The sequence below is a fragment of the Maniola jurtina genome, chromosome 10 (assembly GCF_905333055.1).
Source record: "Maniola jurtina chromosome 10, ilManJurt1.1, whole genome shotgun sequence".
NCBI classification, from domain to species: Eukaryota; Metazoa; Arthropoda; class Insecta; order Lepidoptera; family Nymphalidae; genus Maniola; species Maniola jurtina.
In genome coordinates this window covers 9,055,460-9,077,743 of record NC_060038.1, presented here as the reverse complement: position 1 = coordinate 9,077,743, position 22,284 = coordinate 9,055,460, and the positions used below count along the sequence as shown (strand labels likewise).

The 22,284-nt window shown below is 39.2% G+C and overlaps 1 protein-coding gene and 1 long non-coding RNA gene across 3 annotated transcripts in view; one reads left to right on the top strand and one right to left on the bottom strand.

The window, feature by feature from the left end:
• Positions 1 to 1,939, top strand: part of LOC123868857 — a 32,193-nt gene extending 30,254 nt beyond the window's left edge. Inside the window, exons 3-4 of one of the 2 annotated variants that reach the window (XR_006796745.1) lie at positions 431 to 540; positions 1,300 to 1,939. This is a non-coding gene — a long non-coding RNA (uncharacterized LOC123868857). Of the gene's footprint in view, positions 1 to 430 lie in introns of both variants that reach the window. The other variant, XR_006796744.1, reaches the window with a different exon arrangement.
• A 17,481-nt stretch (positions 1,940 to 19,420) lies between these two features.
• Positions 19,421 to 21,921, bottom strand: LOC123868663. The gene is made up of 2 exons (XM_045911202.1): positions 21,755 to 21,921; positions 19,421 to 21,234 (listed from the first exon to the last, which is right to left on the bottom strand). The coding sequence occupies exons 1-2, from the start codon at positions 21,838 to 21,840 to the stop codon at positions 19,482 to 19,484; spliced, it is 1,839 nt and encodes a 612-aa protein (XP_045767158.1). The 5' UTR covers positions 21,841 to 21,921; the 3' UTR covers positions 19,421 to 19,481.
• Between the last annotated feature and the right edge of the window lie 363 nt (positions 21,922 to 22,284).

The window sequence follows — 22,284 nt, the reverse complement described above, 5'->3', positions numbered from 1 at the left end:
TCTTGTAGAAAAGAAGGTTAGATAACCGTTAGGTTCATAATATTATGTCAATTGACAAATGTAAAGCTGGCAAGATGGACGTTGCTTACTTACATAATTATTTATTTGAAAATGATGTTTTGGAAAACTCAGATACTTTAGATCGTAGGCGCGGAATAGTCCAAGAAAATCAGTTCAGCCGTTTGAAAGTTATCAGGTCTTTTCGGTCTTTTCTAGTTACTGTAACCTTCACCTGTCGGGGGTGTTATAAATTTTTAATTTACACTTGTAAGATTTTTAACTCATGTTTATCTCGTCACTATAGCGACCCATCCCGGCTTCGCGCTTAGGGATCTCTAATTTTAAAAAAATACAGCTATAACTCATATAATTTAGCTTTCTTTATAATTTAGTATTAGTCTCACCATTAAAGTTGTATTCATTGTTTCAGGATCATATCAACGATGAATGGAAAGGCCAGAGAATCCAAAAAAATATCAGAAGTAGAAAGAATAAGTCAAAATAAGGCAGTTTTTTAGTCAAAATATTCCTTGCAACTAAGTAAGTACTTACCTACTTAGGTACAGTTAATAAATAACGCACGGAGTGGAGAAGGACTTGCGGGTATTGGGGGTTCGAAGCTGGAAGGAAGCTGCCTCTGACCGGCCCCGACGGTGAAGTTTCTTTCACCAATCCCAAAACCCATCCAGGTTTATCATCATTATCGTCGACATCCGTAGTTTGTCGACGATAATGATGATGACGATAGAAGAAATAATGCAGCCTTCGACTCTCCATTCAAATTTAACCTACCTAAGCTTTATTTTAAGCTAACCGCACATTAATAATAATTATCGGACGAACGTCATGTTGCTAACCCAATTTTCAATAAAGCCGAATTTACATTATGCATTTAGTGGCGCGACAATAGTTTCGCGACATTACTTTCATAACCACTTGCACGTGTAAACGTATACTTTCGTAATGTTTGCATTACTTTCACGAAATTAAATTACTTTCGTGCTCAACGCGATTTTTAGACGAAACTAGTGTCGTGCAACTACCTACCTAATTGCATAGGAGGTATAAAAGTGACGTCATAATATTTGACTAATTCTTGAGAACTCCATATACCTACAGCTAATGCGCTATCAGCATTAGAATGAATTTTTAAGTCAACACAAGCGTAGGACTCACTCTTTGTATGAAGTTTATACTTCAACAAACCGACAAGTCTCTGGTCTTTGTGCCTATCCCCAATTTCTTGTCTCTGTCACTCTCTCAATGAATCGCAATGTTTCTCGTTCCTGTACTTTTCAGAGGAAATGAGATGCAACATGGCGGAAGCTGCGCGAGGGAAGTAAAGGGGACAGGCTGTTGTAAGGGTGGAAGGGTGCTTGTTCAAGTGAAATGAGTCGATTTTAAGGGTGAATTTCAGAGGGGAACAATCTATCCATATCTAGCCATACCTATCTACACAAAAAGGTTTAGATAAAAGGTAAATTGAATCTACGTTTATCATGATACTTAAAAATTTCCCAAATCAAAAAGCTCGTAAATCTTAGCAGTTTTTTTACTGAAATCTGTTGGCCCAATACTGAAACGTCTTTTAGTGATTACCTAAGTGCTTTTTAAATAATAATAAGCGAGTAAAATAGCAACCTTAACTTTTGAAATACTTTTTAGTTTTCGCAATGTATTGATATAGTAGCTTTAGGCAGGTACAGGTATCTACTTAGTGACTGAAATAAACTGTCACTCACTAGCGTAATAATTATTTTGTGGCAGGTAAAATGTATACCTACTTATATAATAATTATGACTAAATAATTTAATCGCGAAGCTATCAAAAGGTATTTAAAATTTAAAAAAATGTTTGATTTTGGGCTCCCATAAAAAATACATTTTAAATAAAAATTATAGTTACAATTCTTAATAAAGCTTAGACACTTAGGTATAAGTTGTTTTATTTATGTATAGGTAGGTACTTTTCAATATTTCATATTTCTATACCTTCCAGATTCCTATTTTAAGTATGAAGCAGATGCAGTTCGCCGATTTTCTCGTCAGTCGCATTTCCAATTCATGTTCGTGTAATTGGCAACCATTTCTTGCCTACTTAGGTACATGCTATAAGTAGATAATTACTTGTGCTATAATTATGTCCGACGTTAACGCCTGCCATTACCATGCCATATTACCATGGTAATAGCTGAGCAGCTTGCAGTAGGTAGTTCTAAAGAAGCACACTATAGGTACTCTTCAGAGAAAGAAAGAAAGTTATTTAGAGCGTTACTTAAGTACGTATATTAACCTAAGATAATTACCTAAGTAGATAGATTAGGTACCTACATACCTACTTATACTTAGATAAAATTTAACGTCCATTCGTCCGTTTTTTGCAGAGTTATTATAGAATAATAATAAGAAATGAAGTTTCATTTTTCCCCTTTATTGCCATATCAATAAGTACCTACTTAGTACAAAATTAATTCAACCTTAGAAAGACGTGAAAGCTTGTTGTGGGTGTGCTTGAGAGTAATGACCAAATAAAAATAAATGCGAAACAATAATGCAATCAAGTTAACTTTTCAAGTAAACGGTGCAATGTGAAAGTGCATGCCTAAATCATAGGCGGAAAAGGACGGAAAAACGTCGTAATTTTTAGGGTACCTCAAAAGGAAAAACGGAACCCTTATAGGATCACATTGTTGTCTGTCTGTCTGTCAAGAAAACGTATGGAGTACTTCCCATTGAACTATAGAATCATGAAACTGGCAGGTAGGTAGGTCTTATACTTACGAGTAGCACAAGTAAAGGAAAAAATCCGAAAACCGTGAATTTGTGTTTATATCACACAAAAAAAAAAATATGTTCACGAAAATGTAATTCACCAAATCATATTAGGTATACCTAAAGGTGTTATATCTTGTACGGAACACTTCGTGTGGGAGTCCGACTTGCACTTAACCGGTTTTTTCATTTCCAATCTGTTGGACTAAACCTCAAAGCTAAGTTAAATATTTACTATGAACCCCATAGCAATTAATTATGAAGGTGGGTAGATCCTCCCTATCGTAGTGACCCTATTTCATTACTGGTAACTGACGAGGTGGTCGAGCGAGGTAGGTAGGTATCTATAGGTAGGTATAAACTGTCCCCTCGAAATAAAATCACGTTCCTGGATGACAACTAAGTAGGTTGGTAAGCTATTATCGAGGGTAACTCCCTCTACTGCCTCGCTGGCGCAGTGGTTTAAACACTATGATAATAATTACCATAGTGTTGTATTGGTATTGTGTTAAGTACTTAGGTAACGAGTTCTACTAAGGATATCGGCTGGTCTGGTGAGAAACTTTGGCCGTGGCTAGCTACCCTACTGACAATGTTGTCGCCAAGCGCTGCGATTCAACGTTCCGGTACAATGTCGGTTATTAGACTGGTAAGATTGCAGTCAAAGGCAGGTTCATTACATTGGGTTCGAATCCCAGTGTACGTTACAGCTATACTTACCTAATAGATTTATCTCACTACTTAGGTAAGTAAATTTATCCTTAGCACTAGGTTAGCAACATCTAAGGTATGATGGTAATTATGGTTTTACTCGTGTATTTTTTCCGACATTTTGCACGATAAATCAAAAACTATTCTGCATAAAAATAAACAAAAATCTGTTTGAGAATGTACAGGTAAAGCCCTTTCATATGACACCCTACTTGGTATACTTAGTTGTCTTACTTTGAAAATTAAAACATTTAATTTTTTTTTGTGTGATGTAATCACAAATTCCTTTACTTGCCAACCTACCTGCCAAATATGATTCTAGGTCAACGGGAAGTATCCTGTAGGTTTTCTTGACTGACACGACGGACGGACGGACGGACAGACAGACATAGGTACAACATAGTGATCCTATGAGGGTTCCGTTTTTCCTTCTGAGGTACGGAACCCTAAAAATCGTGGAAATATAAGTAGGTACTTATTTTATATCGAGGCATTGCAGAGCCATCTGCTGGTAGATTGCGCTAATGCTGCACCATGCATTGCCACAATACCAATTGTTGGTATTCTTGTAGCAGCTACCTACCTGAAAGCTGTAGGTACAATTAGCGTTCAGTGCTGCAAGTTGCCACTGAGTAGATAAGTAGGTGGGTAGGTAAGTAAGGTAATTAAAATTAATTATTCAGCTGACAGACATTATACCTACCTACTCAGATGTCAAACAACGGTGTTAGGTCATTCAATGTGAACTAGAGTGAGGAAACTCTCGGTTTGACCCTGAATTGACGATATTATGTCAAATATTAGGCTATGGTCACAACTCACGACAGTTAGGGATCTTGTAACAAAATATTGAGGCTTCGACGTCTCTTGCAGGCATCCAATTTTACAATGACGCAGAGGTAGTCCTTAAAGGCTTAAAGTAGCCCTATAAAAATATTCTTATTCGTAAAATATCGTTAAATGCCATCTACATTAAAATTGGTGAACTACTTAGTGAGCAAAGTTTTACTTCTAGACCACTGCCCTCGTTGCACGGAAACGAGCGGAACGGTCTGGCAGAAACCGGATCTACTTCCGCCATCTATGTTTACTATAGTGTACTACTTAACAACAAATGAGCTTTGAGCTTTGCACGAAAGCTTCCTCGTTTCATAAAAGCAACCTGATTCAAATTACTGAAACCATCACATTGTGGAATATGTGGAGATTGAATATATTTACACTTTTTTTCATTAAAATTACAGTATGTACTAGTAGTAAATTAGCATTTAGTAGACCGTATATTTTATGCACACTACCGTCAGTAAAACCCTCTGCGGATGCTACGAAAACTACTGGGTTAGCACAAAAAACCGCTGGAGTAAAAGATTTAGAATTTTGACAGTAGGTAGGCTTAGGCACTTACTAAAAAGATATTTGGAAATTACATAAGGAAGTTTGATATTATTTATTTGCGTTCATTTACCGAGGGGTTGATTTGGATGAAAGTCTGCCTTATAAAATAATTATGCTCATGAAAATTGGTAAGTACCCAGGTATTTGAACTTTCTGTTAAAAATGCAGAAATACCTACCTATGTGTTTCAGGATTTAAAAAAAAATGCTACTCGAGTGAAGTTGGAGCGGCACAGCTAGTACCGAAGTAAGTACATGAGTAGGTATGCAGCTAGTATCTACTTGATATGATGGTATGGTATGTAGGTATGGCCCAACTATGTGCATAGATGTAAGTAATAATACCCACAATAAATCTGTCCGTTGCGTATTTTATAGTCATCGTAAATCCTCAAAGTTTGAATGCAGTGATTATCACGGAGCATTGTTGTTAAATGCGCTCATTGATTTCATTATTGAATGGATAGGTAACTTAAATGGGTAAACATGAAAAATTAACAGGGTTGGACATGGAAACATAGCATTCGGTAGGTAACAATATAGCATTATGTAGGTATTTTAGGTATCTTTAATGATTAATTATTTATTATTTTTACTAGACGATGTTCGTGGATTTAGTTTTATCAAAATGTGGGAATTCTTTTCATCTCTGGGATAAAAGTTCGTCCCCGGGATAGTTACATTAAGCTATCGCTGTACCTACCCAAATTTTATCAAAATCGGTTAAATGGATGGGCCATATAATCCAGTGGGAACTCTGGTTTTTTGGAACAAAAAATTGCCTAACGCCGTGCCGGGCTGCAAGCTATTCGTTAAAATCAGATGGACCGTGGAAAGCTAACAGCCAGATAGACAGCCAGACACGCTTTCTTCATCTTTAGGTACTAAGGTAAGTACCTCCTTCATTTTTTATTGTGGCCTAGATATCAGATGAGTAAGTAAGTAGATAAGTATCGTAGGTAACTATACCTACTTACATTATCTTAGCAAGGACGGGGTTGATTAATAATATATGAGGTAGGTAGGTAAGTCTCTACATTGGATTAGGTGGGTATCTTGCTGGTGATAAAGCAAAATTTGGATTAAAAAGGAAGTGAATACAACCCTGGTTTTAAATTCTTTCAAAGAGACACCGTGATTGAAGGATTTACGACACAGGGTGTTACTTTGTGACTTTAAAGTTTCATAAAGGGTTAAGGCCCGCCTGGTTTAACAAAGGAATTAGATCAGTTAAAGTTTAGACACGGTGTTGTGGTGTGCATAATTGATCGAGCGACATTTAAAAAATACTAGTTTTTTCGAGCGACCTAGTCCGCGTGATATCTCCCTACAAGTATAACTTAGCACTCAGAAATATTGTAGCTATACCTAAGTACCTAGGTACCTACTTACTTATCAGTGAAAGGATTTTGAGAATCAGATCATTAAAGCTCCGAAGATTAGATACCTAAGAAGCCCCTAAATACAAAATTTGCCTTTTTAGATATGAGTAGGTAGGTACGAGTAAAGACTGATCATCGTGAGTGTGTCCTATCTGTGACGTAAGAGCTAACACTGATAGCTAGTCTCCTCCATAAACCACTCTGCTGGCAATGCTAGGTGTCCCTCTGACGGCTACAAAGAAATCCGTAGGAAAACCAAAGTAACTGACATATCCTAGGATTAGCAAACTGAAGTGTGGCAGTGGAGTGGTCATGTCTGTGACAGAGTCGTTAGCTGCTACGCCAGACAGATTCAGCAACCGTGAATCGGTACTTAGCCGTGGTGTACCTACAACGTAACGACGATCCGATAAAGAAGGTGGCAGGAAGTGGATGGATAAGGAAGATGGAAGATAGAAGGTAGCCTGCCTGCCTATACCTACTTATGGGGGCACGTTCTTGAAAATGCAGTTGCAGTGGACACATAACCTAAGTAGATTTATTACAGGTTAGTACCTACTTACTAAATGAATGAATGATGTAGGTGAAAAACCTATGAGATAATAAAAGCCTTAAGTAATACTTATAAAAAAATGTTTAAAAAAAAATAAAGGTAAAAAGGTAGGTACCTACCTACTTACTTATCTCTCTTATATTATGTATTGTAATCAACTCCCCAAATAAACCAACAGTTTTTAACCACTGTTTCACACTAATATAAAATTTTCAGACTGCTGTTTTCCATGTTACTTAAATACTAAGCTTTTCACAAAACCAAGCTGTGAGTAGGCAATACCTTTATCTACCAACCAGCTGTTCAACCATTTTACTTTTCCATCGTCACACTATTGTAGCGTCCCCTCTTTTGTAATATTCACCAATAGCAATGTGCCGTCTATCAAACTGTCACTCTGGCAAAGAAAAAGGGACGCGGCCATTTTGAAAACCGGATATAAAAGCACATGCGCGCTCCCGAACTTGAAAGAAAGCTTGGGTCTGGCGAATCAGAGCAATTCTCTTACTAACGCCATTGCTGTAGAGGCGGGAACCAACCCGAGCTTACGATCGATAAAGCTTTCCCGTGTCTCTTTTGGGTTCAATGTTGAGATTGAGAGAACAAAAACCGTCAACTGCGAGTCGAGGCTCGCTTTTTTAGGATTCCGTACAAAATTATGCTTTGTTCAAAGCTTTTACCTCTTTATAGATCGTTGTTTTCAGTATTAGTTGTTTAAATATCTTAAGTAGGTATATGGTATATAGTAATTATTACGAAATTTCATATTCTTAACTAGTTTAGTTTTGAGATAGATCCTGTCACAAAAAAAAAAGTTGAAAAAACTATAACCCGACTACGGAAAAATGAAACAACTTGAACCCAATTTGGTATAAGTAAAATAAACTAAAAAGAAAGAAACAAGATAGGTGCTTAGTGATATCATCGTCTTGAGTAAGATAAGTCTTATGATGTGTTAGATATACCTGTTTATTTAGGTCTATTGAAGTCTTCTGGCAGTTTCACATTAATACCGTTATAAGTAGTCCGTCAGGCCGATTTTTTTCGTATAAAGTATAGCCTATGTCACCCGGGCCATTACAAAGAATCGATTGACTCCTCATTCATCAAAATCGGCCCAGTAGTTCAGGCGCTACGGTGGAACACACAGAATCTGGATACAAACATACATACATATTTACATACATACGTACATAGACTACTAAAATCATAACCCTTCCTTTCGGCTTTGCCGTAGTCGGGTAAAAATGGTCGAAAGCAACGTTGACGGCCCCCTATTTCTTTATTCTTTAAGATAAGAAAGAAAAATATGTGATATATTCGTACCTATTAATTAGGTACTCTACTGAATGAGCTCTAAACAATGATACCTACCTATAACCCTTAACCCTACATGCTAGGGTAAAAATCCGGCTCCATTTTCAAACCCCTGTGAAAAGTAATTATTATATTGAATTTCTAATTCAATAAGTATTCGGTTTTGGTGCCACGTGCTTCATCAGATACTTAGGACCAAAATTTCAGGGTTGTCACTCATTTTGTCTAGGTACGAGCTAGAGACCTGTGACACGCGGGTAGATAGACATACCTAGACATCAGAGTGATATTTCCCTTTGGCTAGGTACGGAACCCTAAAACCAACTCTCGATCATACGAACAACTTTTTTTAAAAGTGAAGGAACCAGTTTTTTCACAATCATTGAAAATATTCAAATGTGCGTTACAGAAGGAAACTTAGCCTTACACCATAGCCTTAAACAGCGCCTTAATAAGTAAGTACTTACTTATAGTGCTACTGCGAATTTTTCTGTAAATTGAAGGAGATAACTAGAATCATTTTTAGGATTCCGTACCTCAGGAAAAACGGAACCCTTATAGGATCACTTTGTCGTCTGTCTGTCTGTCCCTATACCAAGTGGGGTATCATATAAAAGGGCTTTACCTGTGCATTCTAAAACAGATCTTTACTTATTTTTATGCATACCTAATAGTTTTTGATTTATCGTGCAAAATGTCGGAAAAAATACCAGAGTACGCGGAACCCTCAGCGCGCGAGTCTGACTGGCACTTGGCCGGTTTTTTATAATATAGAGAGATATCTCATAGAGAGATTGCCATCTAATCGTTTATTGGACTTTATGGAAATTCCGTAGATGCAGTTCATACCTACGAGAGTGAGTATGAGGCGAGACGGGCCGCCCGCCGCGTCCGCGTCTAGTACTTACCTACTTACCTATTCCCAGTCTGAGTCTATTTGATACATGTAGGAAACGCAGTAGAGCTCCTGCGACTCATGCATCGCATGCTGCCTGTCCCTATTTCACAATTTTGGAAATCAATCCTTCGCTCGCAGGTGGTACCTACCTACTTGGAATAAAAATACCCCGTCTTAATAATATACCTACTTAGGTAAGTATTATTTTTTTTTTCTTGGAAGATTCTGTGTCATACCTACTCGTACCTCCTATTGCCCAATATATACAACGCTGCAGTGCCACACTGGTAAGTACATAACATAAATACATAGGTATCCAAGTCAGGCAAAAACTTTTCTTTAATATTTCCCAAATTTCTTATTAAAAATAACGATTTTATTATGGAGCCAAGTATCTATTAATATTAACTAAGTACTTAAATGTGGAGAATTTAAAATTTAGAAAACTGTAAGTATCCATAAGTATCACTAACTTTATTGGCAAAACAATGACGTTCTAAGATGGTGGCCGTAGTAAGTAGGTACCTAAGTACTTAGGTAATATTTCCACTTTTCGACTTTTTTTCTTTTCGACTTTTCTTTTTTTCCACTTTTTTAACTTCACAGATAAGTTGGTGGCACTAATAGGTACCTACTTACTTAATATGTACCTACCTATCTACCTAAGTACTACCTACATCCCACGTATCGATCGAAATGCCATATAAGTATAAAACCGCTAGCAGTAGGTACCTATGTGATTAATGGAAAGCGGTCACTACCCTCACCGATGAGAAATACGATGCAGAGAGAGAGTAACTTAAAGCTACCCATCTTTTCTAAAGAAGAGAAAAATATTTTCTATGTTCCTTTACAGAAGCGTTTTACTCGGCTTTTATGTACTAAAGAATATGTACAGTTTTATAGAACACATAAAATAACTGACGTAGACGACAGCGGACAGGACACGTACGCAATAAAAATAAAAAAGCCGTACGACCACCGCCGTGATAAAAAGAGTACGCCGCGCTCATAAAACTGATGTAGGCAGTTTCCTTATCCAATTTCCGACAAAGAAAATATCCTACCTCCTCCCTAAGGTGGTTGTTCTATATTTTTCTCCCTATACGAGGGGTTGGAGGGGAAAACTTTCCAATTTCTAAAATTTTCCGTTGTATAAGTAGCAATTATTCCTGGCCTATACATATCTTCACTAAACAGTCTTCTAAGACCTCAGGAAACACATATTTCTGTATGTACAGATTGTAAGAGTATGCATCCCCTATACGAGGGGTTGGAAGGAAAAGTTTCCAATTAAAAAAATATACCATTATTTATACCTATAGGCTAGGAGCTTACATACTAAATTTCAATCTTCTATTCTTCTGCAGGAAGCATATACTTTACCTACTTACTTTACTTACTTCTTTAGGTATAGACTGTATAGATTTTTAGTTTAGAGGAGATGCATCCCCTGTAATATGAGGGTTTGAGGGGGAAAGTTGCCGATTTCTTAATTTTTCCGTTGTTTTGTTTGTTTAAATGCAATTCCTAGACTACCTATATCAAATTTCAGTCCTCTGGGACTTCAGGAAGTATCCTAAAGGTTTTGATTTATCATTAGTCTTGCAAAATCGACGTAAGTAGGAATTTCAGATGTCAAAAAATCTGAAATCATAAAAGCTAGACTTTCATAATTGAGACTTGGTACGTTTGATAAATCTGCTAGGGACATTTTATCCTGAAAATTTCAGCATTCTAGCCACAGACTTTACAGATATGCATCTCCTATAAGTACCTACAAGAAGTTTTACGGAGAAAATTTCTGATTTCTTAATTTTTCCGTTGTTTATATATGCAATTTCTAGCTAACATACCAAATTTCAGTCTTCTACCTAGGTCTTCAGGAAGTCGGTAAGTACCTTTTAATGATCATATAGGTGAGTCATGAAACTGTCGTAAGTATTTCAGATGTCAATAAATTAATCTGAGACTATAAACACTAGACAATTGATAAATCTGCAGCGGACATCTTATGCTAAAATTTTTAGCTTCCTAGCGTTCTCCGGACTAATGCTAAGACGGTTCGAAAATACGACGAAACGCTTCCAGAAAATGGAGGTCCGCGCTCCGTCCTTTTGTTTGTCTTGGATGGTTCCGCCATTGCCGTGCCCCCTGATTCTGTGAAAATAGGAAAAATGTAAAAATTTTACAGTTATCTGCGGAATTTTTCTAACAGCATATATAAATAGTTAAGTAGGCAGATATAGTGAGTGTTAAAACGTCCCCCTCCTATTCGGGAGGTCTGAGTTTTGATCCCGGGAACGCGCCTTTTACTTTTCGAAAATACGTGGCATCTTTGATTCTGAGAGAAAACCCTTGCGCAGTAGGTAGGTGCTTAGTGGGCCAGCTGTGAACTTTCTGAGCTTAAAATACCTATCATTTTTTTTAAATATTAAGTATAATATATTTTGCTCCTATACACACATAGGTACATGGACAAATTAGGTAGGTACTTCCTTAGGTGCTTTGGTCACAAATGCACAACTTTTACGATATAAATCCTATTATCTTTCACCCTCTTATACATAAACTATCTCATACAATGCGAGAGGGTCACATGCCTAGGGGTCTTCTAGATGAGAAAATATAAGTTTTGTGGACTGATTAGTTCTGGTTTACGCGATCCGCCATAAAAGGTACCTACCTACTTAGATACAACCACTAATTTGAGATTTACGATATCATAAATCAGTGTTGTTTGGTCTTGTTGTGATAAAGATTATTCGGAGATATGAGTATTATAAGACATTGATACCGATGAATCATTTATTATAGTCGTTTTGTAATAAAATTAGGATTTTCAATGTGCTTTCTTGACAGTATCTACCTACTTACCTATAGGTAAGTATTGTTATTACATAAATAGCTAGATGATGTCTGCAGCTTTTTAAAAATCCCATGGGAACTTTTGACTTTCCAGGACAAAAAGTAGCCTTACTTTTAAACGTAGTAGCCCATCCCCGGGATGCAAGGTGTAAGTACCTATCTCTGCACCAAATTTCGTAAAAACAATTAAACGGATGACGAATCAATTTGTAACCGATAATTTCTAAATCCCATCAGTTTTGGTGGTCAGAGGTGGCTGCAGCATCAGGGTTGAGAAATTGTAATCAAAATTTTTATGGGACAGTGTCGAAATGAATGAAATGAAATGAAATGATTCTTTATTTTGCGAAATGTGAGTAACAATGATGGTAAGTATATTGACAGGTCCTTGGTCCTTCACATATTTTTGCCACTTGTGTATGGCGTGCAAAATATATAGTTAGACTATTAAATACAATAAATAACCAATAAAAAATAAGAATATTAATTGAGATTGAAATGACCACACGCGACCCATGACAGTAAGATGTTACAATTGGTTAGGTACACTAGTTCATTATTCTAAGAATTACAATATCAAAGTATCCTAGTCATTAATATAACTTATTTGATAAATCTATGTCAAATAAGTAAGTGTTTAAAGTTATAATAAGTGAAGCTAATATAGATCGTTTAAAAAATTATACTGAGAAATGTGTCGCAAAGCTTCTTTATCAATAAAAAAAAAATAACGCAAATCGGTTCAGAAATCTCTGAGATTTCGGAAATAGGTACACAACTCATTTTTTTTGAAAGTCGGTTGAAAAGTAGCCTATTTTATTCCTTGGTTAATTATCCTCTACTTGTCTTGAAAGTCCCGTCAAAATAGGTGCAGCCGTTCCGAAGATTAGCCCGTTCAAACGGACAGACAAAAATTTTAGTAGGTAAGCTAATATCACAGGAAGTACCTACTTACCTACAGTTCAAATAATCATAAGAACCTAATATGAGGTTGGTAGTTATTTCGAAATTACAGACAGACGTTTCAATTTGTTCATTAGTACCTAGGTAGGCATACCTAGATAGGTAACCAATTAGATGCACAATGCACAAAACGCAAAGGGGTTTGGGTAAAATTGGTGTCTTTTTTTAGGATAGCGGCCATCCATGAAACTAGTAGGTAAGTATTTTATAAAAGAACAGAAAAACAAAAATATTATGTAACATATACCTATAGCTATAACCACATTGCTTTGAGCAGAGATATTCCATGTTAAATTCCATTGATTATAGGATTCCATCCAATGTCTTCTTGTAATTGTTCGCACTTAAAGCAATAAAAATTGCTTCCTTTTGCTCAATGTCCACACCAAAATGCATCATCATCATCATTATCAACCGATAGTCTCACACACAGCTGGACATAGGTCTCTTGTTAGGACTTCCACACGCCACGGTCTTACGCCACCCGCATCCAGCGGCTTCCTGTGACTCATTTGGTGGAGTCTATCTACGTCCTACATGTTCTAGATGCTCCTGATACATCCTGATCGATCCGATACATTCAGGATGCTCTGATGTCGGAATGAACAAATACGTAGGTAGGTACTTACCTACATACGTTGAATGTGTTCTAGAAGATTTGTGTCGTGTTGTGTTACCTACTATTTTCTATTCTGTGGTTGTGTGTCTCTTTTGGCGGATTGTATCTAATTAGGTCTTGTATTTTTGTATCGAGCAAGATCTCGAGGAGATGCTGTGTAGCCTAAGCCGCTCTTCCAGACGTGTCGGTCTCGGGATAAACATGGACAAAACAAAGATAATGCTCAATCAGCACGTTGTCCCGACACCGGTTCGCGTCGAAAATGTTGGCATCGAAATTGTTTCACAATACAACTACCTTGGCCAAATAATTCAATTAGGCAGAAGCAATTTCGATGAGGAAGCCAAGAGAAGAATTCGGCTAGGCTGGGCAGCTTTTGGAAAATTAAGTCAAGTCTTCTCATCCTCAATTCCTCAATGCCTGAAAACAAAAGTCTTCAACCAGTGTGTCCTTCCCGTCCTCACCTATGGTGCTGAAACGTGGACACTGACAAATGGCCGTGTTCACAAATTCAAAGTTGCTCAGCGAGCTATGGAGAGGGCTATGTTAGGAGTTTCACTGAGGGATAAGATCCGAAATGAGGAGATCCGCAGGAGAACCAAGGTCACTGATATAGCCCAAACTATTAGCAAACTGAAGTGGCAGTGGGCAGGCCATGCCTGTCGTAGAGGCGATGGCCGTTGGAGCCGGAAAGTCCTTGAGTGGAGACCGCGTTTAAGCAAACGTAGTGTGGGACGCCCTCCAGCACGATGGAACGACGATATAAAGCGGCTGGCGGGAAGTGGCTGGATGAGGAAAGCTGAGGACCGGGTGTTGTGGCGCTCTATAGGGAAGGCCTATGTCCAACAGTGGACGTACACAGGCTGAGGATGATGATGATGATGATCTAATTAGGTAAGTATTAAATAAGTACCCATAGAAAATTAAGTGCTAGGTTCGTTATAATTATCATGTGCCTAAGTAGGTATCAAGTAGGTACCTACTTTAAGTTAACCCGGAAAATTAGGATTTTTTGTCCTGGAAAAACAAAAGGTTCCTCTCACACGAACTACTTAGCGTTCAAAAGCTGAGTTACTTCTATCTACATGCTCCTACAGTACGAGTACCTTTACCTATTACTGTACCTAAGTATCAGATGATTTTCAGTTTTATAAAAATAAAAATAGGATATCTAATTTCAGTAGGTATCAAAGTTGCACGTTCTTGCTATTTCGATCTGTCGGTTAGTTTCATTTTATTACTAAGTACAACAATTTATATAGGATCACTTTCCTGAGTTGAAAGACGTAGCTAAGTAGGTACCTAAAAGTAGGATATATTTTAGAAGGTACAAAGGTATTTACCTAAATCTACGTTGTACCTAGGTCTATCGTTAGGTACGTCTATATCTACGAGTATCTAAGTACGTCTTATAAAATCAACTTTATTCCCTTTATTCCCTAAATACAATACGATTTGTCGTAAGTATTTTATGGCTCCAAGGACTGTAGGCAAGCATTATGCAAGGCATGCAATTTTCTTCCCGATCTTTATTTGGTTTTTATTATACCGTCTACTTGAGTAATGAAAAACTATTAAAGTAGTCGTGTGGGGATAAAGCTACGGTCGTTGGGACCTTCCATTTTTATTACGGCCCGACGAATGGCGCACCACAATTTTTATAGCTCTGCCAATTCCACGATCCTACGTGACGAGGGAGCCAACTTACTCGAATGTTTTCCGCATTGTAAGTATATCTACCATTTGTATTAATACCTACTATAGGTAGATAATAATACCTAAGTATGTAAGTAGATTCAGATCGAAGCAAAGGCATTTAACTTTTTAAACATAGGGATTCGGCAAAAGACCTAAAATATTCAGAATACCGGAATACCTAAGAAAGAAACGTAAAATAAAAAATGTCTCAATTGAAAACAAAAACCGGTTGAGTGCAAGTCAGACTCGCGCGCCGAGGGTAGTTACTACAGAAAAAGTAAAACGGTAAGAATTACTTTTGTTCACGAATCGCGAAGCGGTTTCTTTGTAGTAGGTTTATTATTATTAATAGGTATCAAAAAAGTCGGTTTTATTTTTCCTGTCAAATAGACCTTCGGAGATGGGGTGGGGATAAATAGATATGTTTTAGAATAAACAGGTAAAGAAAGCTCTTACATATTATGATACCCCACTCGGTATAGTTATCTTATTTTGAAATTTCAAACCCCCAATTGTCCCCCTTTTTTTATTTAAACAAAAAACAATAAAAATAAAAATGCTTAAAACTACTACAGGATTATTTTCCTCAATCTATACCACTGACCTTCATAACTTCATATAAGGTTGCACTTTTTACGCGCTTCGTACAAACCTTATGAGTAAGTAGACTCCCATTTTATTATTGTAGCCATGTGAATTTATCTCTCCATTAGGTACCTACTACCTATGCTCTAAAATAATAAACCAGGTAAAATAGAACCGTTTTTCCCCCGAAGGGTAAAAAACGGATATTTAGGTTTCAGCCGTAGCTTGAACCACAAGTGAGAGAGATTATCCTTCCAATACCCGTCGTCAACATCTTCTATCTCTTTCGCACACTAGCTAAATTTGTGATGTCTCAACTATACCTGTCCTTGTCTGTCATGAATGAAGGGAGTGCCTAGGCAGGCAGCGCCCGGTGGCCATCTTCTTCAGTACCTTGAGCAAGGAGCCGGCAAGGCCCTTAGGTGTGGTTCAAGCTACGGCTGAAACCTAAATATCCGTTTTTTACCCTTCGGGGGAAAAACGGTTCTATTTAGGTGTTCGAGCCTACGCTTGAACCACAAGTGAGACGTGTTTATTATCTGCCGGCGCTGCCTGACTAGTCGTAGTGCATGACACTCGATATATAATGACTAGGCTAAGCGTACTGTGACTCTTAATTTTATATAGAGAATTTGTATAGAAAAAATAATACAATATCTGATACAGTAATTTATTATTATTTACAGTAACTACGAACTTTTATACAAAATAACGGAACTGTTTTGCAAAATACAAATCAGTTTAAATCATAACGAATAATAAGTGTTTAAATAAAATATAATCAACAAAACAGACTTTTTCGAAGTTAACGTAATTGATTTGATTAAATATATATACGTAATTGACGCATTCAATAGCCTTAACATAGGTACCATTACTAGCTACGCAATCGGCGAAAAGTTTCTACTCACAATATTTGGATTGACACTACGGGTTGGTAATATCTCCTTGAAATAATGGCGAAAGAAAGTGTTTTTGGATCGCCAATTGCCCCTTTTCAGAATTTCGTCAATATTACAATGATTACCAACCCAGTTGTTAGTCGCAACTACTGCCCTAAAGCTGCCTGCAGTTGCAGATATGCCAGCTTCTTTAAATAATGTTCTGATCCATCCTGCGATCACAGTTCGGGAGGCATTCTTGACTCTACCCCTTGTAGTGATGAACAGGCTATTCATACATTTTGTGTTACGTCGTATCTTTGAAATAGAAATGGTTTTCCTGATCCAAAAGACTGGATCTAATCGATTATCCGAACTGGTTTCGTCCTTTTTCAGCAGCCAGCCTGACTGTCTATAGGATGCCGAATCAGTTTTAGAACCGAACTTGGGCCAGAATATTATTTCATTCCCCTTGTCTTCAAAGTCATCCTTTCCTATTGATAGAAGAGTTAAATCGTGGACTCTTCTACCCGTAGCTAACAGAAGGAGTACGGAAGTGTGTCTTGATACTGCAAAAAGGCTGTTGTGATCGAATTGGTATGACTGTAAAAATATCAATAAGTCCTCTACTGACCATGACGCAGATTTTTTAGCTGGAGGATTTTTGGCAAAGATACCTTTTAGTATTTGCTTAACCAGGGGGTGAGAGCCGAGCTCGGAGGATTTTACAGGGTTTCCGAAGTTTGCCACAACCGACTTGTGAACTGCTATGGTCCTGGGGGCCAACTTTATAACTTCATAAAGGTAGCACAGGTACCTAGCCAGATCTTGCGGACTAGGGTCATCTGCGTGGATGCCCCTCGCTTGAGCCCATCTGCACCATCTTAACCAGATTGGCTTATAGGTTTTCAGAGACGATGACCTCCAAGATGATTCCAATAGCTTTACTTCCTCCGCTGACCAGTTTGCTACCTGTTTGGACCAGCCTGTACCAACCAAGCCGCCAACTCCAAGTGTTCCACTCCCTGAGGGGGACAATTTGTGCGGAGATCTATTAGGTTCTCGCGCAGATTCGGAATTCGCAGAACAGGGGTGGTTTCTCCTTCATTTGGTCTAGTTCTGGTTTCCAGAAGACTCTGTTCCAGCTGGGTGCTACTAGTATATACTGTCCCTCCGACCTTCTTAAGTGGTGTAGTATTCGTGGAATTAACGCTGGCGGAGGAAATATCCACCCCAAGTTGTACTTCCACTTCCTGCTGAATGCATCGCAGAATTGGCTCTCTGTGTCGGTCAAATCTTCGCTGACGTACTTCGGAACAACTGCTGACCTTCTCGAGGCAAAGAGGTCTATCTCTGGCGTTCCATATTCCTGGAATATCCACGCAAGAACTCTTTTCTTGAGATGCCATTCTGGTAAAGCCTTCTCTCGGGACAGCCCGTCCGCTATTCCGTTGTACAAGCCCGGTATATAACGAGCTATGAGGTGACAATTCATCATATCGCATAATTCTAGAATTTGTATCGCAGCATTCAATAACTTTGTCGATTTGGTGCCACCCTGTTTGTTAATATAAGCCACGCTCGTTCGATTGTCCGACTGCACCATTATAGTTTTGTGGGAAATTTCGGGTCCTAGTGTTTGAAGAACTTCGTATACGGTCCATAGTTCCTTTAGGTTGCTGTGCCATTCTCTTTGAGAGGGTGACCACTTTCCCCATAGGTGACGACTGTTTGCTATGGCACCCCAGCCTTTCTCTGCTGCATCTGTAGTGATGAAGATTGATGGGTCTGCATAATGGATCGGTGATATTTTGTGCAGATGTTTTAGCCACCACTCCAGATGCTCTTGCACAGCATCTGGGATCGGATGCTTCTGATACGGTCGAGTTTGTTCTAGCGAGCGAGATAATTTTTGAATTGGGCGGCAATGAAGCCGACCTAGAGGGACTGTGAATGATGCGAAATTTAGTTTGCCCAGAGTTACTTTGGCATCGTGCCAACTCCATCGAGCTTTCCTCTGGAGATCCTGAATACACTTCTGCAACTGTTGAATTTTTGCTGCCGACAAACCCTTCGTGTTTTGACGAGTGTTCCAGGTAATACCCAGGTATTCTGTGCTGGTCGAAGCCTTGGTTGAAGATTTCATTTGGTTGATCTGCCATCCCAGACTCTTTAAATATTCCGTAGCCATTGTTACTTGTTGTTCCAGGATTATCGGATCTTCGTGCATAAACAGAAAATCGTCGAGATACACTACCAACCGGAGGCCTTTTTGACGAAGCTGCTGTGCCACCCAGTTCGTAATTTTCGCAAACGCTGAAGGGGCACTCGCTAATCCGAAAGGTAGGCATGTCATCTCGTAAATTTTCCCCTGGTACGAGAGTGACAAGTATCGACGATGATTCTGATTGATGGGCACGTGAAAATACGCCTGTGAAAGATCGATCTTCATCATGTAGTCTCCTTTCCTCAAATGCGATGGAATCTGTTGCTGCGTTATCAAGCGAAATTTCGGGGCTAGTACATAATCGTTGAGCCTTTTCAAGTTGAGTATCGGCCGAAGACCTCCATCTGCCTTTTTCCTCAGGAACATTGGTGACAGGAACCCTGACTGATGTATGCTGATTTGTAAAGCCCGGGATTGTAACATTTTCCTTATTTCTACAGACATTTCTGCAGATGCCCGTGTCTGATATCTCTGAGCGTTTATTCGAGAAAGTTTCGTTAGTGGGGGAGTATTCTTGAATGGAATTCTGTAGCCGTTTAATATTTTTAAAAGATTCACTGGCGCCTTTTCCCACTGATCCACGAAACTGGCTAGGCATCCTGCAGTGAAAGAGTCATTTCCTACTGGCTCCCTCCTTTTTCCCCTGGTGCGTTCGATAGGGAAAGGGTTTTTGACGGCGTCCCTTATCTTCCGCCCCCCTTTTATACGGCGGGTCTCTTTTTGTAGCATTTCGTGAATCACGAAATCGATGGTGGCCCGGCTGAGAGGTTTTAGGTTTCGCCCCTTGTGGTATCGGTTTCTTGTTTGTGTATGACTTTTTCTTAATAGGAAAAAGTTTATGCATACCTCCCAACTCTTTTACCACCTCTGTCAGGGATTTTTCTTCGAACAGATGGGTTCCTGATGGGGGAATATCATGTAGGGTACCCCGTAAAGCTTTATTGGTAGGTTTATAGACCTCTCTCCTCTGTTTTATGACCTCTGCTCGTCGACCACACACGTATTGCAGAAGGGCATCCGAGTTCTTCCTGAATTCCGAATTGGCCGCCACGAAATCGCGGCCAACAACATTTTTGATGTCTATTGGGAGGCTATCTAAGAGTTTTTGGAAGATCATCCTCTGCTGAATGAGTCCATTTGTTATGGCTCCTAAAGTGAGATCAGATTTTTCTAGAATCTCAACTGATTTCCAATTTGGAGTAATTTCTGCCAAGAGATTGTTAGGTTTTAAAGAAGTAAAAACTGGTGTCGCTTGGAACTGTTTTTGGACATCCGCATATCTCACGTTACACCAACTGCTCTCACCTAGTCTCTGGCAACTCAAACCGTGCTTTATGGCCATAGGATCTGCTCGCGCAACTTTAGGTTCTTGCTCCATAGTGGATGGCGTAAAATCAAAAGCGGTAGGACCAATGTTCTTGTCTCCCGTTAAACTCGCTAGTTCTCTCTGCGCTTCGGCAATCTTTCTTCTTAGATTATCTTCTTTAGTTTTGCTTGTGTCGGACCAATGGGGAGAGGTTTCACTTCCGTGGAGCTGGTCGTCTTTCTCCTCTACAGATTGTGTACTATCCGGCAGAGAGTCATGTGACTTATCAAGTTCGTCTTCAGAGGACTGGGGTTTGTCCGACGCAACTCTCTGCTGCTGGTTTTGTATGATAGTTTTGATATTTTTATTTTGCTCCGTCTGCAAGCTGAGCATTTTGTTAAACAGTAACATTTGTTGACTCAGCACAGAAGCGAGTAGGTGTTCGCTACTACCTTGCGTTGGTGCGACATGGGACTGTGAACGATCAGGTGAGCTTAAGACGTTTGCATAAGCTTTACGCTTTGCTTCGCTATGATGCACTTCGACAGGAATCTCCATTGATCTTTTCATGGCCGTAGAAGGGCCCCTCACTTCCGTTTGCGGACTGAGATGCTCCAACTCCAAGGAAGCTTCCCGCCTTTTTGTGAGTTTCGGTTTTAGCTCCCTGACAGTGTTCATAAAGGAATCATAGGAAGGGGAATGTATTTTCTCCATTAAGTTGTGTGGTGCGTAGAGAAGGGCTCTTCCCAGAGGCCATTTTAGAATGGTCATCCTTATTGCTCTATATGATCGCTCAGACAGAGATGTTGTAGATGGGTTGAAAGCTCGTGCCAGATCTACTGTAGGGATGGCGAACCTAAGTTTCGCTTCTATTGCTGGCGGGACTTGGTTACCCCCAAACAGATCTTCGAAAGTATAACTGTACACCTTCCAATCCCTCCAATCGCTTGGGAAGTTTTCGTCTAACGAAGCAACAACCGCCGACAAACAACTTTCTTCTTTATCTTCTACGCAAGGTACTGCAGCAAGGGCTCCCATTGATGTTAGTTCGCCCATGATTCTGGAATTAAATGCGCAATTTAGTGATCTCGCCACTTGATAGAACAATTCTAGTTTATCAGTGCTGCATGTTTGTGAGACAATGGTCGTCACATCAAAAGGAATGACGTCGCAGTCAATACGATAGCCGTCGATACTACGGCCGACGTTTCAGTCGATACGACAGTTGACGTTTCAGTCGAGACGACAGCCGTCGTTTCAGTCGAGACGACAGCCGTCGTCTCGGTCGAGACGACAGCCGTCGCTTCAGTCGAGACGACGCCGCCGTCCCGTTTGATGCGATCAGCGTGATGCGTCACCCGAATTGGGACGCCCGTCGTACCGCCGATGCGACAGTCGTCTCATTCTAGGCGACACTCGCCGTCCCGAATGAGGTGTCGGCCGTCGCGCCATTTTAAGGTATAATTAATTTACGAGTATTATGTGACTCGTTCGTCGCTGGGCCTTATGGCGCCGAGCGGTAAAATATTATCAACAATGGGCTTGAAAGCGCCGATCGGATAGTGCGCAATAATACTTACTTGAGTGACGTGTTGACTTCACGAATATCGAAAGCGTACTGAAGAAGATGGCCACCGGGCGCTGCCTGCCTAGGCACTCCCTTCATTCATGACAGACAAGGACAGGTATAGTTGAGACATCACAAATTTAGCTAGTGTGCGAAAGAGATAGAAGATGTTGACGACGGATATTGGAAGGGTAATCTCTCTCACTTGTGGTTCAAGCGTAGGCTCGAACACCTAAATAATTATATTTACTTATTTCGAAAATTATGACCCTTGAAACATCTATATTTTAAACCAAATTTTGTGATAAAGCCCTATTTCTTTCTGTATGTTTCTATGTTTTGTACTGTGTAAGTACCTACCTACCTACTGTGTTTGCGTTGGTTGAGTTCACAGGTCACTATATTATACCAGTCTGAAGTTATTGCAGGTACCAAATAAAAAGCAGTTATTTGTTATGCAAGGTTGCAAGCTTGTTGTTTTGTCGCGACAGTTGGTATTGAATTCCGAGCCAGCCATAGAGATAGTAGGAGCCAGCGAAGGAT

Bases quoted from the DNA above. Each gene is read 5' to 3' on its own strand.
- LOC123868663 (XM_045911202.1), bottom strand. From the start codon at position 21,840: ATGAAGGGAGTGCCTAGGCAGGCAGCGCCCGGTGGCCATCTTCTTCAG. The intron at 21,235-21,754 runs GTAAGTATTATT...ATTTAATTCCAG, and splicing joins GAAGTCAACACGTCACTCAA to AATCATGGGCGAACTAACAT.